A 23,122-nucleotide genomic window follows, 5' to 3' on the forward strand; every position below is an offset into this window, starting at 1 on the left:
TCACTTTTTTTATCTTTTTAGCACAAATGGGAGCTGCATCTCTGTAAGGAACTTTGGCCTAGATTCACTAAACTTAATGCTCCTGTAACGATGGTCACAAAACCAGTTTTACTGGTTTTGTGATCATTCCTGTTCCCCAACCCGATTCACTAAACTGCTGTCAGATCAATCTCCTACCCGATCTGATCCTCCCATGCAAATTAGTAAAACCCCATGCAAAATAGCCAAGCGATTGCTTCACTAACAATTGCTTAGCTATTTTGAATCAGGTTTAACTATCCTAAAACCCGATTGCTGCAGACCTGTCAGTAACTGTGCTACCGACAGGTCAGCCTGGTTTAAAAAAAAAAAATATTATGGCACAGATATTTTGCATGTATTACACACGTAAAATAACTGCCCGATTTAAAAAAAATGTTTTTAAAATCCCCCCTCCACGTGACAAGCCCCCTTCCTCCATGAACCCCCCAAAAATGCCCCCTGCTGCTGCCCACCGCAGCCACATCAAAATTATGGCAGAATAGATTCCCACTCCCTCCATCCCTCTTGCCATCGGCCCCTCCTCTTCTTCCTCCCCTCCCCAAAAAAACCAAACGGCAGGAAGGATGCATATTCCCTCCTGCCACCGGACCACAGCCTAGCCACTGACGCCCCCTCCCCATACCTTAAGTTGGAAGCAGGAGGGGTGGTCAGTCCCTCCTGCTCCTCCGGACTCCAGCGACGCGTCTGCCTAGGCCTTAGGCCCCGCCCCGGTGCATCATGTGATGCACGGTTAGGGGCTTGAGGCCCTGATTGGCTCAGGCGCCTTGGGCTTCTCCGTTGGAGTAGCCTAAAGAAGTCCCTGATTGGCCTTTAGTTTGGCGTCAGGTGTCAGTGGCTGGGCTGTTGTCTGGTGGCAGGAGGGAGTAGGCATCTCTCTTGTCCTTTGTTTTTTGGAGAGGGATGAAGAAGAAGAGGGGCTGATGGCAGGAGGGAGGGAGTGGGAATCCCTCCTGCCATAATTTTGAGGCAGTGGTGGGGGCATTTTTGGGGGTCTGAGTGGGGGGGAGCTTTTTAAATTTTAATTGGACAGTTATTTTGCGTGTGTAATAAACGCAAAATATCTACCCGATTTAAAAAAAAAAAGAAAGGAAAGGAAAAAAAACCCGGCAGAAGCCCTGACAGCAGTGACAGGAGGCTGCTTCTGCTGCCAGTACTGTCAGGGCTCTGCCCGACTCAATCACTCACTGAGCGATTGAGTCCAGAGTTTGCATGTTAATGATTTTGCGCCTCCGTACAAATTATTTGCACGCAAAAAAGATAATGAATCAATTGCTGTTTTAGAATCGGTCAGGAATCAGCCAACAGCAATTGAATCACTATCTTTAGTGAATCTGGTCCTTTGTTTCTAACTGGTGCACTATAGGGTATTGTATTAAGTGTTGACTCAGCAAACTATCAGCAGAATGAGCCAATCATGTTATTTCAGTTTGCATATGATTGCTGTTGCACCACCACGTGTTAAAACACGAAATTCATATGTGCCCAGCCTTTACACTTTCCCTGCTTATAGTAAAATAATACTATCTAATACAAAATGTTTCTGCCACTTATTTGCTTTTCCCTACCTCTGGAACCTAAAAAGGGCAAAGGGTACAGTATTTTACAAAGGCATCAAACAGATTCTTCAGCTCTGCCTCCTCGTGTCATTGGGCAGTGCCCTTGTCCCTCAGTTTTTCCTTCTGCAAGCAGGTTGTGAAGGAGTCTTTTCTGCTCTGAATCTGGTTTTTATTTTCAGAACTTTTTATCTGATTCTGGGAGGCTTTCTGGTGCCTAAGAGGCTCCCAGTATTCCTGAGTGTGTCTCTACCTGGGCAACTCTTCTTTTAGAGCACCTGCCTATCCGGCCTGCACTAATATTTTGGACAGCTTGGGATTCAGTCCCCTGGGAGCTTGGCTTGCCCCTGCTTAGTCAGGCACTTAAGTTCAGGCTGACTGGCCCATATATTGGTTCTGAGGGATTTTCAGGTGTTGGCTGCATTCCCCTCCCCCTCCTGAATATGCATCTGGAGCTAGTGGGATCAGGGGTTTTGGACTCTTGGAGCCTGACTAAAAGTTAGCCCGAAGAGACAAGCTTCTGGAAGATCTGCATGCTTGTCTGAGATAGAGAATTTTCTCCAGATTCCAGCTGCTGTGTAAAGCTAATGTAGGCAAGCACCTGACAAGATTGTAAGTACAGTCTATTACTGTCTATGGGAGACATCAGGAGGGTGGGTGGTGTGAAAATTGATTTTTTTATTGGGGGGGTTCTGGGGCTAGGATTTAGGTCCCCCCACCTCCAAACCAAAGACCCCTTTTCTGCATTTTATTTTCTTTTAATTTTGCCATCCTGGGCTGTTTCTGCCACAAAATTGTGATCGTTGCAGCCATCTTGGATTTTTTTCAATATATTTCAATCTGCTTCCATCTGCTTCAAAAACAACTCAGTTTGACTCAAAATCAATAGACATGAACTCCTCAGACTTTTTTGCCCCTATATCATGCCAAATTTGTGGTATATGGTTGCTGGAGGAGCGTCTGTGCACCATGTGATGTGGGGGCTGGGAGTGCTGGGTTAGTCCTCGCTAGTCCCTCCAGAGGGGTTGGAGTTGCAGTCAGCTTGGTTGCTGGGTCAGATAGCTCTTCTTGCACAATCCCACTTTATTCCAGGACCAATGGGTTATTTCCCTCCACCCGCCAGGGTCTGTAGGAAGCCTGAAAACTTAAAAAGTTTTTTTTCCCCCCTCCCCCCTCCCTTACATACCTCCTCCATGAGCATGCTCACCAGTCTTTTCTTCCTACAAGCTAGGCTGTAGGAGCTCATCTTTTTTGCTCGTGTTTTATTCTGTGATCTTTCTGTAATTTTTGTTTGTGGTTTTCACCCTTGTACTGTGGAGGCTCCCTGCAGGGATATCCTTGACTGCGGGAGATCGCAGACTGTTGGAGAATACCTGATTCTGGGAAGTTCCCTGCTCAGCAGTAAGCCCCTGGACAGCCTGCACATTAGATCAGACCTCTAGAACCTTTCCTGTGTGCTAGATCTCCTCAGGTTCATCCGCTGGTGGGTGTGGCGCAGGCTGGGATGTGCTGTGGAGGCACAACCAGGATCAGAGGCAGACTGCGTCCCTCCGCCAGGCGTTTTGCGGTGTGTCCAAGGGTGGCAGAGATCTCTGGCCATAGTGATCAGGCCAGTGGGGTAGTCAGAAGTCTTGAAATCCAGATTTCCAGTTCACTGAGGCAAAAAATTTCCCTGCAAGCTGTGTTCAGCTGCATGCAGTTTCTCTCATTCAACACAGTGAGTAAAATATTTCAGTTTTTCCTGTGAGCACATGGTTATGTGAGAGCAAGCTAATAGCTTGAATCAAAGATTTTAGGGTGTTTTAGGTGGTTTTCCTGCATGTCCTATGCCCTCCCTCTCCTAAAATTCTAAAAATCTTTCTTTTTGAGGGTTCTCTGTGGTTTTCCTGGGCTATTTTTAGTCAAAACAGGGCTTCAGTGGCCATTTTGGATTTTTCCAGATTTGATTTTAAAGTACTTTTTCATACTTGCCAGCTTCATTTTTGAAAGAAAACGACATAGATGACCTTCCCAGGGTAGGATGGGATGGATTCATGCCTCATTTGTGGTGGATGGCTGTCGATTGTGCAACCATGTTCCATGTGTGCTGTGGACCGTGAGGGGGGCGAGATTTGCTCGAATGCGGTGCCTTTGACCTCTGTGGAAGGATTTTCAAGTACCTTATTCCCCTACTCTCATGAAATTGGCATCAGGGGCCCCTGGGGACTGTGCTGGCAGTGTTTCGGTGAACCATAAGCGTGGCTCCAGCGAAAAGCCTCATAAATCTTTCAAACATTCCAAATCTGAGGTCCCGCCACAGAGGATGGTTTTCCCCCGGAATTTGTGCACATACATTATCAGGCATACTTGGTTAAAAAGTCCCTGCCTGTTTCCCTTCCACCGGCTTTTGTGCTGGTCACAGGGACACCCTGCTCCAAGGGTCTTTCTTCTTGTCTTCCTGCAAGTGTACCAGGGAATAAGTTGACTGTTCTTACAGTTGTGCCAGACACTCTTTCCATTCCTCTTCTTTCACAGGGCAGCTTTGCTGCGGCCACGGACATGGCAAATCTGGCAGATCTCCAGGATCCGGACTGGTGCGGAGCCTGTGATTTGGGGGAGGACCCCACGGTGGCGCAGGGTCTTCAAACCCGTACACCTTGTGGATTTAATCTCTGATTCTTTGCAGGAATTGAAGGTACAGATGGACCAGCTGATCTTTGCTGAATGTTCCCTTATGTGTGACCAGAGGCCACAATCTACCTCTTTTCCTGATCATCCTGATGTTGTCTGGATTCTTATAGATATCTGGGAGACTTCTGAGGATCCTTGAAATGGGCTTAAGCCCTGGCACGGCTATATCCCATGACGGATGGCTTTAACAAGCGCTTTACTTCTTCGAAGGTGGATTCTTCAGTGGTGCATATCACCAAGTGCACATGTCTTCCTAGCGATGGAGGGGGAGGGGATGGTCCTGAAGATTATCCAGGACCGACACGTGGATTTTATCCTTAAGTGTCTGTTTGATTCGGGTTCGGCTGGGGTCAAAGCGGCGACAGCCTCCTCTTACAGCGAGGACATGCAACTCCAAGCTGCGTCATGACACTGTGGTGGTTTGGGATTTGAATTTTTTCATCTCCAGAGTGGATTACATGGCTGATGCCCTGTCCGACATCTTGAACATTTTCGCCAAGTTTGGCACCTATTCTGTTTTGGCGAATGCTCTGGATCCAACAATGATCTGGTGATTCATCTTCTAAAGCTGCATTGAGCCAGTTACCTTTCAAGAGTCAGCTCCTGTTTGTTTGGGGTCTGGGTGGCCTTATGGCCAGTCTTCAGGATCATAAATCCAAGGTGTGTTGCCTGGGAGCAAGTCCTGCCCTTCTGGGTATTCTAATTTTTGTTCCTTTGGCGTTTTTGCCCGTACTCAGGCCCTTCCACAGGTCATCATTCCTCTTCATTTGCCAGACCATACTTTGGTGGGCTTCGCTGTCAGAAGTCTGTGGCAAGTCGACTGGTGGCTACCGCCAAGAAACAGTTTTGATGCCAGGCCGCTGTCTCCCCCTCCATGTATTGTCAGCCTTTCTGGCGGAATAGGAGGCCATCACCACTGACTGATGGGTTCTGGAGGTTCTCTGTGATGGTTACATGTTGGAGTTTCTCAGTCCTCTGATCGAGTATTTTCTGGATTCCCCTGCCAGCCGCCCTGAGAAAGTGGTTCGGGTGCAGGCCATAGTCCGTGTTGGAGCAAGACTTGGGCTCTGGAAGATATTCGATATACTTCATTGTTCTAAAGTAAAGGATCCAATGATTGGAGACCAATTCTAGATCTCAAGGCAGTCAATGCATCCCTGAAAGCCCCTCGTTTCCACATGGAGACGGTGCACTCAGTGGGTGATGATTTAGCATCTAAGGCTACCTTAAGCAGACCACCCTTTAAAGGGCTGATGCTTTTCAGCAAAGAATTAGATGACCTTATGGCCAATGTCATGGACTATTGTCCCAAGTCATTGCATGACAGAAGGCCATGGGCACCAGGGGGGTCTGGTAGGAGTTCCTTTTAAGGTTACAAGAGTTCTCACCAATCAGCTGGCTCCTTGGTGCAGAGACCCTTTCATGGGTCTTACCAGAGGTTTGAAGGCTCCAAACAAGCACAGACATCGGGGTCTTGCTCAGCAGCCTCCACCAAGAAGTCCCAATGATGTCAGGCCACTGCTTGAGCTCCCCTGAATTAGGAGTTCTGGGAGGCCTGAAATCAGATTTACTCAGACCAATGGATGCTGGACATTATTTGAAAAGCTCAAATTTTGTCACCCACTTCAGGATTTCTTTGTGGATTCTCCGAATGTAAGGCCAGAGAAAGTGGCCAAAATCCAGGCGACAGTAAAATGTCTAATAGACATCCAGGCCATGCAACCTTTTCCAGTCAGGTACAATATACAGTATACTTCATCATGCCCAAGAAAGACTTGGATGACTGCAGACAGATTCTGGATCTGAATTCTGAAGTATGTCATTGCTTGCCTAAGAGTGCCTCTGTTCCAGATGGAAACTGTGTGTTTGGTCATTGCCCCGGTATCATTGGGGTAATTCATAGCCTCACTGTATTTGATGGAGGCTTAATTGCATATTCCCATCCTCCGGGAACATAAGAAGTTTCTCAAGTTCCATGTGCTGAAATGGCATTTTCAGTTCTCACTCAGCACTACCTTTTTAAATTAATCAACGGTGCCTCGTACCTTTACCAAGGTAATGGTGGTGTCAGCACACCTGTGCAAAGCAGGGATTCAGGTGCATCTATTCTTGGATGATTGGTTAATCAGAGCCCTGTGCAAAGCAGGGATTCAGGTGCATCCATTCTTGGATGATTGGTTAATCAGAGCCCTGTGCAAAGCAGGGATTCAGGTGCATCCATTCTTGGATGATTGGTTAATCAGAGCCCTGTGCAAAGCAGGGATTCAGGTGCATCCATTCTTGGATGATTGGTTAATCTGAACCCTGTCCAAGGCAGCAGGCTGCAAAGCAGTGGCACAAGTAGTGCAGTTGTTGCAGGACCTGGGGTGGATCATCAATTTGTGGAAGAGTCATCTGGAACTAAAGTACTTTGGAATCCTCTTTAAAACTGCAGAGGGCTATGCTTTTCTTCCAGAGCCACTTAAACTTAAGTTACGGCATCAGATTCTAGATATACTGGCCATGCTAGCCCCCATGGCTTGACATTACCTGCATTTGCTGGGATAGATGATAGAAACCATAGAGATGGTGCTCTGGGTGAAAGCTCATCTAAGATCTCTTCAGAATGCTCTGTTGTCCTTTTGGTCGCCAAAGATGGATTCGCTTCAGATGCCATTACTCTGTATGGCAGAAATGCTTTGCAGTTTACAGTGGTGGCTCTGCACGGAGACTCTATCCAAGGGACTGCCTCTTTGCATCGCATCTTGGGTGGTCTTGGGTTGATTGGAGAGGTCATTGCAAGGATCAGCTGGTTCAGGGCCACTGGTCAGAGAAAATGGTCAAGCAACAGATTAGAACTCGGAGCTGTTCATCTAGCACTGCAGGCATTGGAGGCAGTCTTGGAAGGCCTGGTGGTCAGAGTATTCTTAGACAATACATGGCTTACGTCAACAGACAAAGAGGCACCAAGAGTGCTTCGTTGAAGCTGGAAGTGCAGTTGTTCCATTGGGTGGAAAACCACCTTCAAGCCTTTCATCTGTCTGACCATCTCTTTGTACTGACAACCTGTAATCGCCTGAGAAGGACAGCCTCCAAGGCTACTATTTCCAGATGGATTTGCATGGCTATTGTTTCTGCATACACTGGCAATTGTAAACAGCCTCTGACTTCATTGAAGGCACATCAGCAGACATTCCATTTGAGAAGATTTGTAGGGCAGCTAAGTGGCCCATGCTTCATATGTTTACCAAATTTTACAGAGTGGATGTGGCAGCACAACAGGACACAGCTTTTGGGTCCTCAGTGCTTCAAGCAGGCTCATCTGTCCTGCCCTAGATTCGCAGGACTTTGATAGCATCCCTATAGTCCAGACTACTGTACCCTTTGCACTGGAGGGGAGATTAGGGTCTTACCTTGATAATCTTCTTTCCAGTAGATGGGTATAGTAATCTGGTCAGTTATATTGTGGCATTCCCAAAGTTTTTCTTTAGGCAGCCAAGAGGTAAAGAAAGGCTCATGGGATGCCCATGTAACAGAGATGAAGAGTGTTACAATTGGGTGCTCTATCAAAAGCTTATATGAAGCAAGAAATGTTGTATAAATGTTAGTATTGGTTGCACTCAGGTAGGTGAGTTGTTTGGTTCACTTTGGTTAAGTTATATTTCCATTGATTAATTACTTGTTTGATTGCAGAGCAGAACAAAATTGACTTTATTAGGGAGTTCCCTGTGTTCTCCTTGTTATTTCTCCTGTTTAGAAGTTATCTATTGCTTTAGTATGAATTGAGGGAGGTCACTGCTCAGTGATACAAGAAGATGGAGCTGAATAATTTGTTTGATGCCTTCTGCAAGTTTCCTGCGATTAGGGAGATAAAACCTATAGTCTAGACCAGTGTTCTTCAACCACTGGTCCATAGAAATTTCCTGCCGGTCCACAGGGCCAGCACGTGCATCAGGCCCAAAACAGTGTTTTTCAACCGCTGGTCCATGGTGTGATTGATGCTGCGTTATCTTCGAGCCAGCTCCCTCTTCCTAACTGATTCAGTGCACAAAGCCACGGGCAGTGGCTCCTACGGGCATCCTGCGCCTGAACTGGAAGCTTTCTCTCTAACATTGCAACGTCAGAGGGAAGGCTTCCAGATGAGGCACGGGACGTGCAAGGTGCAGTTAGTACTATTATGGGGGTGGAGATTGGGTAGAGATGGGCGGGGTTTGGCCTACGACTTAGCCCCGTGTTCTTCAACCGCCGGTACACGGACCGATGCCGGTCCACAGAATAATTATTTTATTTCTGCCGGTCCATAGGTGTAAAAAGGTTGAAAAACACTGGTCTAGACTACTGTATTCTACTACTGTAGAAAGATTATCAGGGTAAGAACCTAATCTTCCCTTATGTTCCAGCTGTTGCCAAATATAATTTTCTTACATACAACAAAAAACTGGCTTCAATAGAAACTAGTCTGTAAAGTGTGACCCAAGGGACCATATACATACCAGCAGTGGTATGTATGGCTATTATGCGTCTCCCAGCTAATTCCTTTTGCCAACAATTGAAGTAAAATATTGCAGTTATAGTGTGAGTAAGATGTGATACTCACATATAACTTGGCAACCCCCTTTTTTTGATTATAGACGTGACTGAACATCACAGAATTTGTAAATGTTTAAGCAGTGAGTTGACTGAATCCAAGAAGTGTGGAAATTCGTTACAGCTTTAAGACTTCAGAATATCTGGCATCGGGTCTCCTGAAGCAGACATCAAAACGGGGCCACGTTGGGACCCCTTAAGCCGCATTTGAAAGATAAGTGAATACAGTGGTGGCAGTGTGTTTGTTCAAATAAGAGAAGATAAAATCTCCTACATGTGGAAGCATTTTAAGAACTTTAATTTTTTCCTCATATTACTTTAGAGTCTTGAAGTGTGACCTGGACTTATGAAGTTGCAATGACTGGAAGGTGAACTCTTTTTCAGGGAGGTTTGGTAGCCTTCCCTTCAGAGTTTCATATCTCTGAGCTTTTTTATATAGTCCCTCGGGTCACACTTTACAGACTAATTCTATTGAAGCCAGTTTTTTGTTATATTTATAGCCTCTTTCTGGTTTCTCTTTTTTGTTTTTGATAATTTTAACCCTGGTTTATTCATAAGAAAATATAATTTTCTGCCAGGAATTGCACAGCATTGGTTCATTCAGCAATGTACTCTGAGAGATCCAGACCCATCATTTGGAGCGGCTTTATAAAGAGTCAAAGTTCAGACTGAGAAGTTTTTGCCAGGGCACACTCTTTGGGATCTTTGGGATGAGTGTGAAGCAAACATAAAAAATGTCTTAATGTCCCATTTGTGAATGAGACATTGAAGGAACAGGACAATACTGTAGCCCCTCATGGTGTCCAAAAAGCAGCAAATAAGCCTGTCTGCTGTGGTCTGTTTCAGATGGTTAGCTCTTTTCCTGTCTCTGAAAGCCTCCTACAGGCTCCATCACATGCGCTCCTGGACTGAGCTGCATCAGGGGGAGAGTCAGGCACAGTCTTCGTATCTGAAGAACAAGGATTTACTGTTATGGATCAATTCTCCACTGTCATTTCCCAACCTTCAAAGCTGTGCTGCGTTGCAGGTAAGATACTGTTTTTAATACCCTTACTCAAGTCGATAACTTACTTACCTATGTCCAAAACTTGCCTTATATATCAAGTTCAATGGTCTTCGAATAATATTGTTAACATGCACTGTATCTATCAGCTCTATACATGACAGAAGCTGCTCAGAATACTAGATGGTGTATCATTCATATTCCCTTTAAATATTCCCTTAGGCGTATTAGCAAACCTGCATTTGTTTAATAGAGTGGCTGAGCATCTTGTTAATATTTACTGGTTAACTTAGGATATTCAGTCTTGGCTAACTCAACTAAAGTTACAGATGACTGGTTAAATCTAATTTCACAAAACATACATGGTATATTTAAAACAATAATTTATGCCGCTACTCTTAGACAGACAAGTTTAGTTGGTTATACTAGATATTACTATAAGAGTGGAATAATTGTACAATGAAATCTTGTAGTAACAGGTGTTAATTGTAAACATGAAATTAGGTGTATTAATTGTATATGCTTGGTCCTTGCTAGGAGCAGTGTGTCACTGTTTGTCTGGTTTTACTGAAACAGGTCAGGAGTGGTTTCATTCTCTATGATTTTACTGTTATATTATTTTTTTCAATTCTGTATTGATTTGAGGAGACATTTCTTGGCAGTATCTAAATTAAAGTGAGAAATTGTTTGGGGGGGGGGGTTCCTGTCCCTGTGATCAATCAAGAGATATGTATCCACACAAATAGATATGCTTGGCTTCTTCCTTCCTAGACAAAACTCTTCTAAAATTCAGGAAAGCCTCAGCAGGGCCTGCTAATCATGCATAGTGTTACCCAGGACAAGCAGGCAGCATATTCAAGGTTCAAGTTTCACGTTTAATAAAATTTTGATTAATCGCTTAATCTTGATTCTAAGCGATGTACATAATAAAAATTACAATGTTGGGGAAACAAAACAATGCATGACAAAAACAAAGTCCTATGGGACTATTAACAAACTTGACAAAACTAAAAACAGAGGGAAAAGGAAAAGAACTACAAGTTATTTAACAGAAAGCGAGACATTCAGGGAAAAAACATGGAGGGGGGGGGTAAAGTTAAAAAGCTTCAATAAAATAATAGTCAGATTAAAATTGACTAAATAACTAATTTTCTCACAGATGGGGTGACGTCATCCACGAAGCCCAGTACGGACAGCGTAAAAGTGTACTGTCATTTTAACTTCCTACAAGTTTGAAGATTGCCTGTATTTTGCATGCGCAAGTGCTTTTCCGCCTGATGTAGGCTCGCAGGACCATCAATTGTTTCTGAGGAGCTAAGAAGACATGTGTCGTTGGAGTCTATCCAATTGTGCTTTTTTCCTTTTTTTTGTGCCTTCCCATATCGATTTTCTTCATTAATTTCCTTTTCTTTGATATTACTCTATTTTCTCAGGAGTTTTCCTTTTTTTGTTTTTGGACCTTCAGCCCTCCTTCAGTCAGCTTTCTGTCCAGCAGCATCGACTCTTTTTCAGTCACAAATTTACTCGACCATTGGAGTCCTTCGTTCTTAAATCGGTGTTTTTTTCCTTGAGGTTGAAGCTTTCTACCAGCTTCAAGAGATGTTCTCGGTGCAATAGGCCTCCAAAAACAGGAGATACTACCTTCACAAATGTGAAAGCAGAGAACAAACAACAAAGGTGACTGATAGATGTTCAATTTCTTTTATTGCAATGACTCGACACGATCGTGTTTCGGCCCCAACCCTGCCTCAGGAGTCAGTATGCTGATAAAGGGTCTTCAAAAGCAGATACTTGAAGGAAATGTTCTAACATCCGATTCTGAAGTAAGAAAATGAAACATAGAATATGACGGCAGAAAAGGGTCTTCGGCCCAACAAGTCTGCCCACTCAAAGAACCCTACCCCCTAGGTTCTTCTTTGAAGTGAACCCACATATTGATCCCATTTGTTCTTAAAGTCAGTCACGTTATTGGCTTCAACTGCCTGAAGTGAAAGATCATTCCAATGGTCAACCATCCTTTCGGTGAAGAAGTACTTCCTAGTGTCACCATGAAATCTCCCGCCCCTGATTTTTAGCGGATACCCTCTGGTAGCCGTAGGTCCTGTAAGGAAAAAGATGTCTTCTTCCACCTCAATTTGGCCAGTAACGTATTTGAACAGCTCTATCATGTCACCCCTCTCTCTGCTTTCCTCAAGAGAGTATAGCTGCAACTTACCTAGACGTTCTTCATGTGCCATGTGCCACTCTCTTGAATAACGGGGCAGGAATATATCATTTGCAGTAGGTCTCCAAGATCTGCAGCACAGTGCCAACAAGAATTGTTATCACGTAAACCAGCCTGTTCTACCACTTTGGCCTCCGATTTCAATCTTGCCAGGGAGGTCTTCCCGTCTATGTCCCACCTGCAGACGAGTTTTAAGAAGTGCTCAGCGCGTATTGGTAACTGACCCGCACTACTGGTGCCTTCAGTGTTTGGGGCCTGAGCACCGCTCGGAGACTTGGACCCGGTGTTCTTCTCTTCAGAAGAGGACATTAAAAAACTGCCTTCTTCAACAGAAACTTCTTTTCGCTGCTGCTATGGAGGGGGAGCCGACATTAAGACTTTGATTGCACCGACCAAGGCAACACTGGTAGAAACATCTCCGGTGTCGCAACCTTCTGTGGGTAAGCCGGCTAAGAAGCCTTCCCCTACCCTATCTGGGACTCAGGTCAAAAAGGCATTGAGTCAAATCATGCCGACCTCGAAGAAGTCCCGTAAGTGCCCGGTCCCAATCTCAGTGAGTGCCTCGACATCGGCCTCCTCATCACCGTGCCGGAGTGCGGCACCAGTGGTACCGGTTAAAAAGCAAACGGTACTGGTGCTTTCATTAAAGCAAAAAATTGACAATTTTCTTAGGGAGGAATTGGGTAAGCATTTTCAAATGCTGGTACCGACCCAAATTATGCCCATGTCGACACCTATTGTACAAGCTGAGTCGAAACCGGCTCTCCAGGTGACAGTTCAATCTGAATGAACAGCACCGTCTGCACCTCTCATTGATACTCCACTGTTGCGGAGACTATTGACACGGGAGTTGACCCTGTCTCACGGCACCAGTTGTCTTCTACACAGACATTTGGAGAAGTGACTCCGGTGCAGTCTTAGAAGGCCTCTCATAAGATGAAACATCTTGAGCCTTCAACACAGAGTCTTCGATGCCGACCTCACTCCATTCAGGACTCGGACTTGTTTGGAGACTCGGAGCAGGAACCACTCTCGTCTGATGTTCTTCTCAACCTGCTGTTTTTTCTGAGAGATCCTCTTTTTCCAGATTTCTTAGAAAGATGTCTGAGGATCTGTGTATTCCACTGTAGGTGGACTCCAAATATAGTAAGCAGTTTTTGGAGGCTCTAGACTATGACCAGCTACCAAAGTTGCTGCTGAAGCTTCCCCTCCATAACATTCTGCATGAAACTGTCTATAAAAATCTGAGGACTCCACTTTTCATTCCTGTGGCTCCTAGAAAGCTTGAATCATTGTATAGAATGGTTCCTATACCTGGGTGGTTTTTTTTTGGGGGGTGGGGTTTTTTCCCAATTCTTTATTCATTTTTTCATCTTACATCAAGAATAAAATATTACATCAATTAAATCATATACATCACTTGAAATTCTTTCTATATATCATATCTTAAATACATAAATTAACTCCCTCTCCCACCCACCCTTTTCACAAATATTGTAATAAAAAATATCATACATGTATTATATTCATAAATATTGATTGAACCTATAATATAACTATATACCACCCCCTTCCCTTAATTATAATTATACTTACAGTATAAAAAGGCATCTAATCATTACAATAAGTTATCAATGGCCCCCAAAATCTTTTAAAAATTATTATAATTCTTCATGAGTCTCTTGTCATGAGATCGACCTTGAAGAAGTCTGCAGGCACTAGTGTCTATGCTTCTGTACCTCCTAGCAGAGAAGGTAAAGCGATGGACAAATTTGGTAAACGTCTTTACCAAAATGCAATGTTGGCAAACCAAGCTGGAAACTATAATTTCCACTTTTCATTCTACCTGAAATATCTGGTTAAGCAGTTTTCATCTTTTCAAAAATATATTCCCTCATGCAAAACTCAAGCGTTTCAAACTCTTATTGCTTCAGTTCTACAATTGAGGAAATATATGGTTCGCACTACCTATGACATGTTCGAGCTTACATCACGAGCGGCAGCCATGTCGGGGGCTATGAGACGTCTTGCTTGGCTCTGTGTCTCCGAACTTGATGGCAACCATCAAGATTGTTTAGCTAATGCTCTGTGTCTTGGGGATAAACGTTTTGGATCATCCATGGATACTGCTACTCAAAAATTATCTGTCCATGAGACCAGGTGGGATACTTTGGTCAAACCTAAGAAAAAGCCTCCGCCACCTTGTGCCTTTAGGCCTATACCTTCTTATCAACACAGATTTTCTGCTAAGCCTGCTACTCCTACTCCTGCTCAGTCTAGGAAGCGGAAGCAAAAACAGCAACGTCAACAACCTAAGCAACAGGCTGCGCAGCAAAAACCTAAGCAACCTTTTCCTCAAGAGCATAGCCACAGTTCCCATTCTCCAACAGTTCCCTCAGCTGATCGGAAGACGTCTGCAGCATTACGTAACTCGTTGGGAGCTCATCACTACAGATCTCTGGGTCTTGACCATCATTTGTCAGGGTTACACTCTCTATTTTCACACCCTGCCTCCAGATCATCCTCCAAGAGAGTCTATTTCGGACTCTGTGCAGTCCTCTCCTCTTCTTCAGGCGATTCAATCCCTTCTTCTGCTGAATGCCATCAAGGAAGTTCCTCTCAGCGAACTCAGGTATTCTACTCCCGTTACTTCTTAGTTCCCAAGAAGATGGGAGTACTGCGGCCCATTCTGGATCTCTAAGATCTCAACAAATTTATAGTCGAGGAGAAATTCCGGATGCTGTCCCTCGCTCTTCTTTATCCTCTTCTGGATCAGAACGACTGGCTATGCTCTCTGGATCTCAAGGAAGCCTATACCCACATACCAATTTATATGGCTTCCCGCAAATATCTTCGTTTTCAAGTCAATCAGCACTATTATCAGTACAAAGTTCTTCCTTTTGGCCTGACATTTTCTCCCAGGGTCTTCACGAAGTGCCTGATTGTAGTGGCTGCATCGCTTCGTTTGCACAGCCTGCAAATCTTTCCTTATATGGACGACTGGTTGATCAAAGCTGCCTCCTCTCAGGAAGTGCTGCTCGACACATCTCAGACCATCTCCTTCCTACAAGTTCTGGAATTCGAAGTCAACTTCCCCAAATCACATCTTATTACGACTCAACATCTTCAATTCATAGGAGCGATCCTGGATACCACTCTAATGAGAGCGTTTCTTCCTCCAGATCTCATGAATACACTACTTCGCCTCTGTCAACAGATGTTTCAAATTCAGTCTATCTCAGGGAGATGCATGATGGTTCTTCTAGGCCACATGGCATCCACAGTTCATTTGACACCCTTAGCAAGGCTACATCTTTGCACTCCTCAATGGGTCCTTGCTTCTCAGTGGTCTGAAGCGACAGATCGTTTCTCCATACACATTTCTATGATATCATCTCTTCTGCAGTCTATCATCTCTTCTGGTTGACATCTTCCAATTCTCCAGAGGTCTCTTATTTCATTTGCCCCTCATCAACAGGTACTAATGATTGACACATCCCCTTATGCATGGGGGCGCGCCTCTACAGTCTTCAGACCCAGGGTTTTTGGTCTGCCACGGAGAAGTTTCACATCAATCTCCTCGAACTCAGAGTGATGTATTATGCCCTCAAGGCTTTTCAACATCGTCTATGCCCTTAAGTCCTCCTCCTTCGCACGGACAATCAAGTAGCAATGTACTACATAAATAAGCAAGGAGGCACAGGCTCTCTCCTGCTATGCAAGGAAGCCCAAAAAATTTGGACTTGGGCAATTGCTCGCAACCTTTTCTTGAAGGCTGTCTACATTCAAGGAGAGAAGAATTCCCTAGCAGACAATGAATACTTCAGTCTCACGAAATGACTCTCAGCTCGACAGCTCTCAGTCCCATCTTTGCTCAATGGGGCATTCCACAAGTGGACTTATTTGTAGCTCCCCACAATCACAAGTTACCCCAGTTTTACTTCAGACTCTACTCTCCTCACCGTCTGGAGGCCGATGCATTTCTGTTGGATTGGACGGTCTGTTTCTGTTTGCATACCCTCCAACTCCTTTCATGTTGAAGACTCTTTTCAAACACAAATGAGTCAGCCACCATGATTCTCATTGCTCCTCGGTGGCCCAGGCAACATTGGTTCTCCCTTCTACTTCAACTCAGCACCAGGGAGCCAGTTCTTCTGCCAATCTTTCCTACAGCCTGTATGCAATATTATTGATTCCTCCAGGAAACCAGCCACTCAACAATGTTATCAACAAAAGTGGACTAGGTTTTCTTCCTGGTGTCTCCTTCGCTTCATCATCACGATCCAACTTCCTTGTCAGTAGAGTTGGTTTTGGATTATCTATTTTCTCTCTCTGACTCTGGGCTCAAATCTACATCCATTAGAGTTCATCTCAGCGCTATTACAGCTTTTCACATGCCAGTTGGAGGAAAACCTCTTACTGCTCATCCTTTGGTCTCCAGATTCATGAAAGGACTTTTTAATGTGAAACCACCTCTCAGACCTCCTCCTGTAGTCTGGGACCTTAATGCAGTTCTTTCCAGGTGATGAAGTCACCGTTTGAACCAATGGCTATAGCTCATATCAAGTTCCTCACCTGGAAAGTGGTCTTTCTCATCACCCTTAACTCTGCAAGGAGGGTCAATGAGTTACAAGCCTTGGTGGCAGATCCACCTTTCACAGTTTTTCACCATGACAAAGTGGTTCTGTGTACTCGCCCAAAGTTTCTTCTGAAAGTTGTCACAGAGTTTCATCTCAATCAGTCGATTGTTCTGCCAGTGTTTTTTTCCTAAGCCTCATTCTCATGCAGGAAAAACCACATTGCACACACTGGACTGTAAACTTGCTTTGGCCTATTACATTGACAGGACAAAGCCTCATCGTACTTCTCCACAACTCTTCGTCTCTTTTGATCCTAACAAGTTGGGGCTTCCTTTTCCAAGAGAACGATTTCCAACTGGCTAGCTGCATGTATATCGTTCAGCTGTTCTCAGACTGGACTGCCACTGGAGAGCCGTGTCACGGCTCACAAAGTCTGAGCTATGGCAGCTTCTGTAGCTTTTCTTAGATCTACTCCTATTGAGGAAATTTGTAAAGCTGCCCTCAGTTCATACATTCACTTCTCACTATTGTCTGGAGTCTTTTTCCAGATGGGATGGGCACTTTGGCCAATCTGTGTTGCAAAATTTATTTTCCTAAAGGCCAGCTTTCCCACCATCCCATTGTAGTTAGCTTGGAGGTCACCCATTAGTGAGAATATGCTGCCTGCTGGTCCTGGAATAAAGCACAGTTACTTACCTTAACAGGTGTTATTCAGGAACAGCAAGCAGATATTCTCACAGCCCACCCACCTCCCTGGGTTGGCTTCTTAGCTGGCTTATCTTAACTGAAGAGACCATGCGCCTACATCAGGTAGGAAGGCACATGTGTGGTGCAGGCTATTGCAGACTTTCTAAACACTTAGTGGCAATGCACTTTTGAAGTGGTCCGTACTGGGGCTCCGTTGGTGACGTCACCCATCAATAAGAATATCTGCCTGCTGTCCTTGGATAACACCTGTTATGGTAAGTAGCTATGTTTTACTCAACTGATGGTCCAATGAGCCAACATCGGACAGGAAGTCACTGGTACATGTGCATGGTATAGGCACTGCCTAAAGAGACAGTGCATTTGGCAGTGTCCATACCAGATTTGTGGATGATGTCGCCTACATGTGAGAATATATGCCTGCTATCCTTGGTGAACACTTGCTACAGGTAAGTATCTTTGTTTTACCTGCATTAAGTTTCATTAGCATCTAATGCATCTTAGAAAAGGACCTCTTAGATTTTTAGAATAATCAGGCTAGACATTGTCTTCATATGTCAACAAACATGACAATAGGATCCTGCCTTCTCATTTGAAGCAGTGTAAATGTGTCAGAAGATGTTTCTGTGGTACTCTTTAGTCACTTTGTACAGATTCAGATGGAAAACACATTTCTTCAGGTGGAACTCATTTAATGTGTTTATTTCTTTAAAGAATTTGGTGTTTGCTTGCTACTCTAAAGCGATTGCTGGCCACTTAGACCATGTTATTCACCGAAGGAAAACAGTTGCCTGCAGAGTAAGACACAGCCAACTGACTGAGCTGCCATCATTTCTGTGTGTTGCCATCCCAAGGGTAAGTGCATGTGCAAAGAAATATTGGGAACACAAGACCATAACAGCCATACTATTATCCCTGTGCGTGAAACTTGGAATAAGTAGCAGTATCCTAATTAAATCTGATTTTGAACTTTATATAACAGAATGGGTTGCGGATAATGCTCTGTGAATGTTCAAAGAAAAATACCCAGAAAAATATCCATCACAGCTGTTCCTCCTTGAACTCTGCTGCTATGTACTTAATGTAAGCAAAGTGTACATCTGATGAAAATGCACCCATCTGTTTATGACATTAAAAAGTTGAGTATTGGGGAAGAAATAGCTCACTGTGATCTTTGACTGCAGTCGGACATTACTTCCTGGATAAAGGTGCTAATAGAAATACTGTAGCAATGATGGTGTCTGAAAACCTGCATGAGATTGATGAGGTATACAGTAAACTCTCAGTTATCTGGCACCCATAGGGATTGGTGGATGCTAGATAACATTAGTTGGTTGCTTAAGAGTTACTGAAAAAATAGTTTTGTTTCCCTTACCATCTCACTCTTTCCCCTCTTTATCATCCCCTCCACTCCTACAAGTAGGTCCAGAATCTGTTCCTCCCTTCCCACCCTCCTTTCTAGTCTGGGCCACTTTCTCCAACCATCTCCCCTCCCCTGCTGGACCTTCCCCCCCAAAAGGTTCTTAGCGTAGTTCCTCTAAGTTTTTCTAAAACTAAAGCACTGATGATTGTAATGGTCTTTATAGGCCACAGCATCTCATTTTAAAGAAGCCATACACTTGATATACACTTACTTGAAGCAGCAGTGGCAGCAGGTCATCAGAGGAAATGCTGTAAGCAAGCTGCTCATGGCCAGCCCCGACAGGGCCTTTTCTCTGCCACATCAGAGCAGCCTATTTACAGCACTTTCTCTGCTGACCAGCTGCACTGCTGCTTCAGGTAAGGGAGGGAGGGGAAGGGTGGTGGCTCAGAACTGCTGCTGCTTTGGGGAATGAGGGAGGGGGTTGGCTGCTCAGGTCCGCTGCTGCTGCCTCGGGGGCTAAAGGGGAAGGGGTGTTTCTGGTCAGGATTGCTGCAAATTCTGCTTCGGGGACTGGAGGGTGGACTTTTTTTTTTTTTTCTTGCCGGCCAGTTGGGTGAGAGTGCCAGTTGCTTGAGTACCGGATAATCGGGATTCTACTATATTTTAATGCCTGCAAAAGAGGAAAGTCTATCTGTGCATATTCAGTAGTAGGGTTCAAAAAATCCACACACCTCATTTTCTATGATTGAACATTTTTTCCCCCTGTGGTGATCTGGGCTGGGCTGAGCCCTGACAGCAGTGACAGGAGGCTGCTTCTCCTGTCACTACTGTCATGGTGTGCGCATGAGCAGGGATCGCTCTGGCCATGGGTAGGGGGGCGTGTTAACAATTGTCCCCATTTACATGCAGGCCTTTAATGAATTGGTCATCCGGCATGCAAACGGAAACGGATCGTACACGGTTTGGAGGTTTAGTGAATACTGCCCTTTGTACCTAGTCTTATCTTTTGAGACAATGGCCCTGGGCTAGGAGTCATGAACTGGGGCTAGTGCTGCCCGATTCAGAGAAAAATATTTCAATTTCGATTCGATTCACCCTGTTGAATTGATTTTTCGATTCGATTCACTGTTAATGACACAGCTTTTTAAGTTTAAACATTTTATTTAACCAAGGCAATATCATATCAAAAATTCCTAGCTTGGGGCGTGGCTTGGAGCACGCACGATATGGCAGCTTAACCGCAGAGCTCCTGAGTCCCAGGCAACAACTGAATAAAATAAAACTATTTATTTACTTGTCCGACTTAAAAATAATAAAAATCAACGGCGGAAATGGCAGCGATAAGGCAAGGAAAAAATGAAAAACCTTGTACTTCGGGAGTGTCGGCAAAAAGGTCAAAGGTAACCCCTGTATCGCCGTCCAGCGTACCAATCCCGCTGGAAGCAGATGAAATTAATGAAAAAGCTGACATCATGGCAGAATTATTTAAAATCAAAATAATGCTGACTGATAATGCCAACAAATTATCAGAAGTGAAGGAAGAGTTGATTAACCTGAAACAAGAAATCCAAACTGACAGACAAAGAATGTCTGTGATGGAGGAAAGAATCTGTCAGTTGGAAACTTTCACACAAAAGTGTGAAGAGGAAAAGAAAAATGTAACAGCCTTAAAAAATCAACTAATTGATATGGAGAATCGAGGAAAAAGAAAGAATATTAGAATCCTTGGCTTAGCTGAAAATATTGAAGGAGAAAACCCTATACAGTTCTTGGAAAATCTTTTGCCTAAACTGCTGCAGCTGAATTCTAAATGGCCGTTGGAGATAGAACGTGCCCACAGAATCCCCACAAGAAAACAAACAAACCAGACAGCTCCTAGACCTCTGATCTTCAAAGTATTAAGATACCAACAAGCATTTGAGATCTTAAAAGTGGCAAAAGCAAATAAAAACCTAAACTATAAAGGATCTAAACTGATTTTTGTTCCTGACTTTGCTAAAGATACTGCAAATACAGTGGTGCCTCGCATAACGGACGCCTCGCACAGCGAACGCTGCGCACAACGAACTTTATGTCTTGATCCGTACAACGAACTTCGTTTCACACAACGAAGTCGCCCGAGCTGCATCCTTCCGCGCAGGCACTGCGCTTAACTGCCCTCTCTCCGCCTGGTTCCCTCTTGCCCCCCCCCCCCCGACTCCCCGACACGATCGGGGCAAAAGGGAGCCCAAGCCCTCTTGCCCCGCCGATTCCCCAACTCCCCGACAATATCGGGCCAGGAGGGAGCCCAAGTCCTCCTGGCCACGGCGACCCCCTAACCCCACCCTGCACTACATTACGGGCAGGAGGGATCCCAGGCCCTCCTGCCCTCGACGCAAACCCCCCCCTCCCCCCAACGACCGCCCCCCCCAAGAACCTCCGACCGCCCCCCCAGCCGACCCGCGGCCCCCCTGGCCGACCCCCACGACACCCCCAACCCCCTTCCCCGTACCTTTCTGTAGTTGGCCGGACAGACGGGAGCCAAACCCGCCTGTCCGGCAGGCAGCTATCGACGGAATGAGGCCGGATTGGCCCATCCGTCCCAAAGCTCCGCCTACTGGTGGGGCCTAAGGCGCCTGGGCCAATCAGAATAGGCCCGGGAGCCTTAGGTCCCTCCTGGGGGCAGGGCCTGAGGCACATGGTCGGGTTGGGCCCATGTGCCTCAGGCCCCGCCCCCAGGAGGGACCTAAGGCTCCCGGGCCTATTCTGATTGGCCCAGGCGCCTTAGGCCCCACCAGTAGGCGGAGCTTTGGGACGGATGGGCCAATCCGGCCTCATTCCGTCGTTGGCTGCCTGCCGGACAGGCGGGTTTGGCTCCCGTCTGTCCGGCCAACTACAGAAAGGTACGGGGAAGGGGGTTGGGGGTGTCGTGGGGGTCGGCTGGGGGGGCGGTCGTTGGGGGGAGGGGGGGTTTGCGTCGAGGGCAGGAGGGCCTGGGATCCCTCCTGCCCGTAATGTAGTGCAGGGTGGGGTTAGGGGGTCGCCGTGGCCAGGAGGACTTGGGCTCCCTCCTGGCCCGATATTGTGTGGGGAGTTGGGGAATCGGCGGGGCAAGAGGGCTTGGGCTCCTTTTTGCCCCGATCGTGTCGGGGAGTCGGGGGGGCAAGAGGGCTTGAGCTCCCTCTTGCCCCGATCGTGTCGGGGAGTCGGGGGGGCAAGAGGGCTTGAGCTCCCTCTTGCCCCAATCGTGTCGGGGAGTCGGGGGGGCAAGAGGGCTTGAGCTCCCTCTTGCCCCGATCGTGTCGGGGAGTCGGGGGGGCAAGAGGGCTTGAGCTCCCTCTTGCCCCGATCGTGTCGGGGAGTCGGGGGGGGCAAGAGGGCTTGAGCTCCCTCTTGCCCCGATCGTGTCGGGGAGTCGGGGGGGGCAAGAGGCCTTGAGCTCCCTCTTGCCCCGATCGTGTCGGGGGTGCCAGGGACCACACGGAGTCACCCACCGTACCACCCGATTCGGGTAAGCGCAGGTATCGGTGGGTGGCTTATTTGCGGGGGGGGTGCCTTATTTTACATTTTTTTCTAAAAAGGGGGGGCTGTCTTATTTGATGGCCCTGCCTTATCATCGGGGGAAACACGGTAGAAAAAAAAAAAAAAAATGAACAGTTAAGTCCCAGTTTTTGCCGCTGAGACTCTGCCCTCTCACTGTAAAATTAGACTCTACTTAGTCTGTCTTTAAATTTAAAAAATGTGTGTTGTTTTAAAAAACAATTATGTTTTTAGATGTATCTAAATAAAAATAATAACCAAAAATTTATCTTTTTTTATGTCATCTTAGCATATTTTATGCTACAGAACGAATTATTTTTTTTAACATGTATTGTTATGGGAAAACGCGTTTCACACAACGAACGTTTCACATAACAAACTTGCTCCTGGAACGGATTAAGTTCGTTGTGTGAGGCACCACTGTATAAGGAAACAATTCCTTACATTCAGACAACAATTAAAAGAAAAGGGCTACATGTATGGTCTTTACTATCCGTCTACAATGAGAATTTCTACAGGAAATAAATCTATGTATTTTCAAGATCCTGCTAAACTGAAAGAATTTTTGACACAAGAAGAACCAATGTCTACATAATAAAGCAGAATAAAGCAAATTTATCTAATGAAAATAGATGGAAATAAAGAAAGAAAAAAGAAGAGGAACTAATGTCTACATATAATCAGAATAAAATGGAAGTTTCATCTGAAGAAAGGATATAGAAAATGCAAGATAAAATAAGAATGACAATTTTTGATTCAAATTTTATTACAATATATTGAATTTTATGACTTAAATTAATTTTTGATTTTATTCCATCCATTTAAAAAAAATATATATATATTTTATAATTTTTGATTCAATTATTATTAATATATTGGATGTTATGATAAATTTAC

General features: G+C 45.2%; 1 protein-coding gene across 1 annotated transcript in view; it reads left to right on the forward strand.

Moving 5' to 3' along the window:
• The window catches only part of INO80 (INO80 complex ATPase subunit), a 348,126-nt gene that overhangs the window by 216,177 nt on the left and 108,827 nt on the right, over positions 1–23,122 (forward strand). The window contains 2 exon segments of the mRNA XM_033951235.1: positions 9,678–9,858; positions 18,058–18,198. Of these exon segments, the coding sequence (XP_033807126.1) occupies positions 9,678–9,858; positions 18,058–18,198 (322 nt within the window).

The sequence above is a fragment of the Geotrypetes seraphini genome, chromosome 7 (assembly GCF_902459505.1).
Source record: "Geotrypetes seraphini chromosome 7, aGeoSer1.1, whole genome shotgun sequence".
NCBI lineage: Eukaryota > Metazoa > Chordata > Amphibia > Gymnophiona > Dermophiidae > Geotrypetes > Geotrypetes seraphini.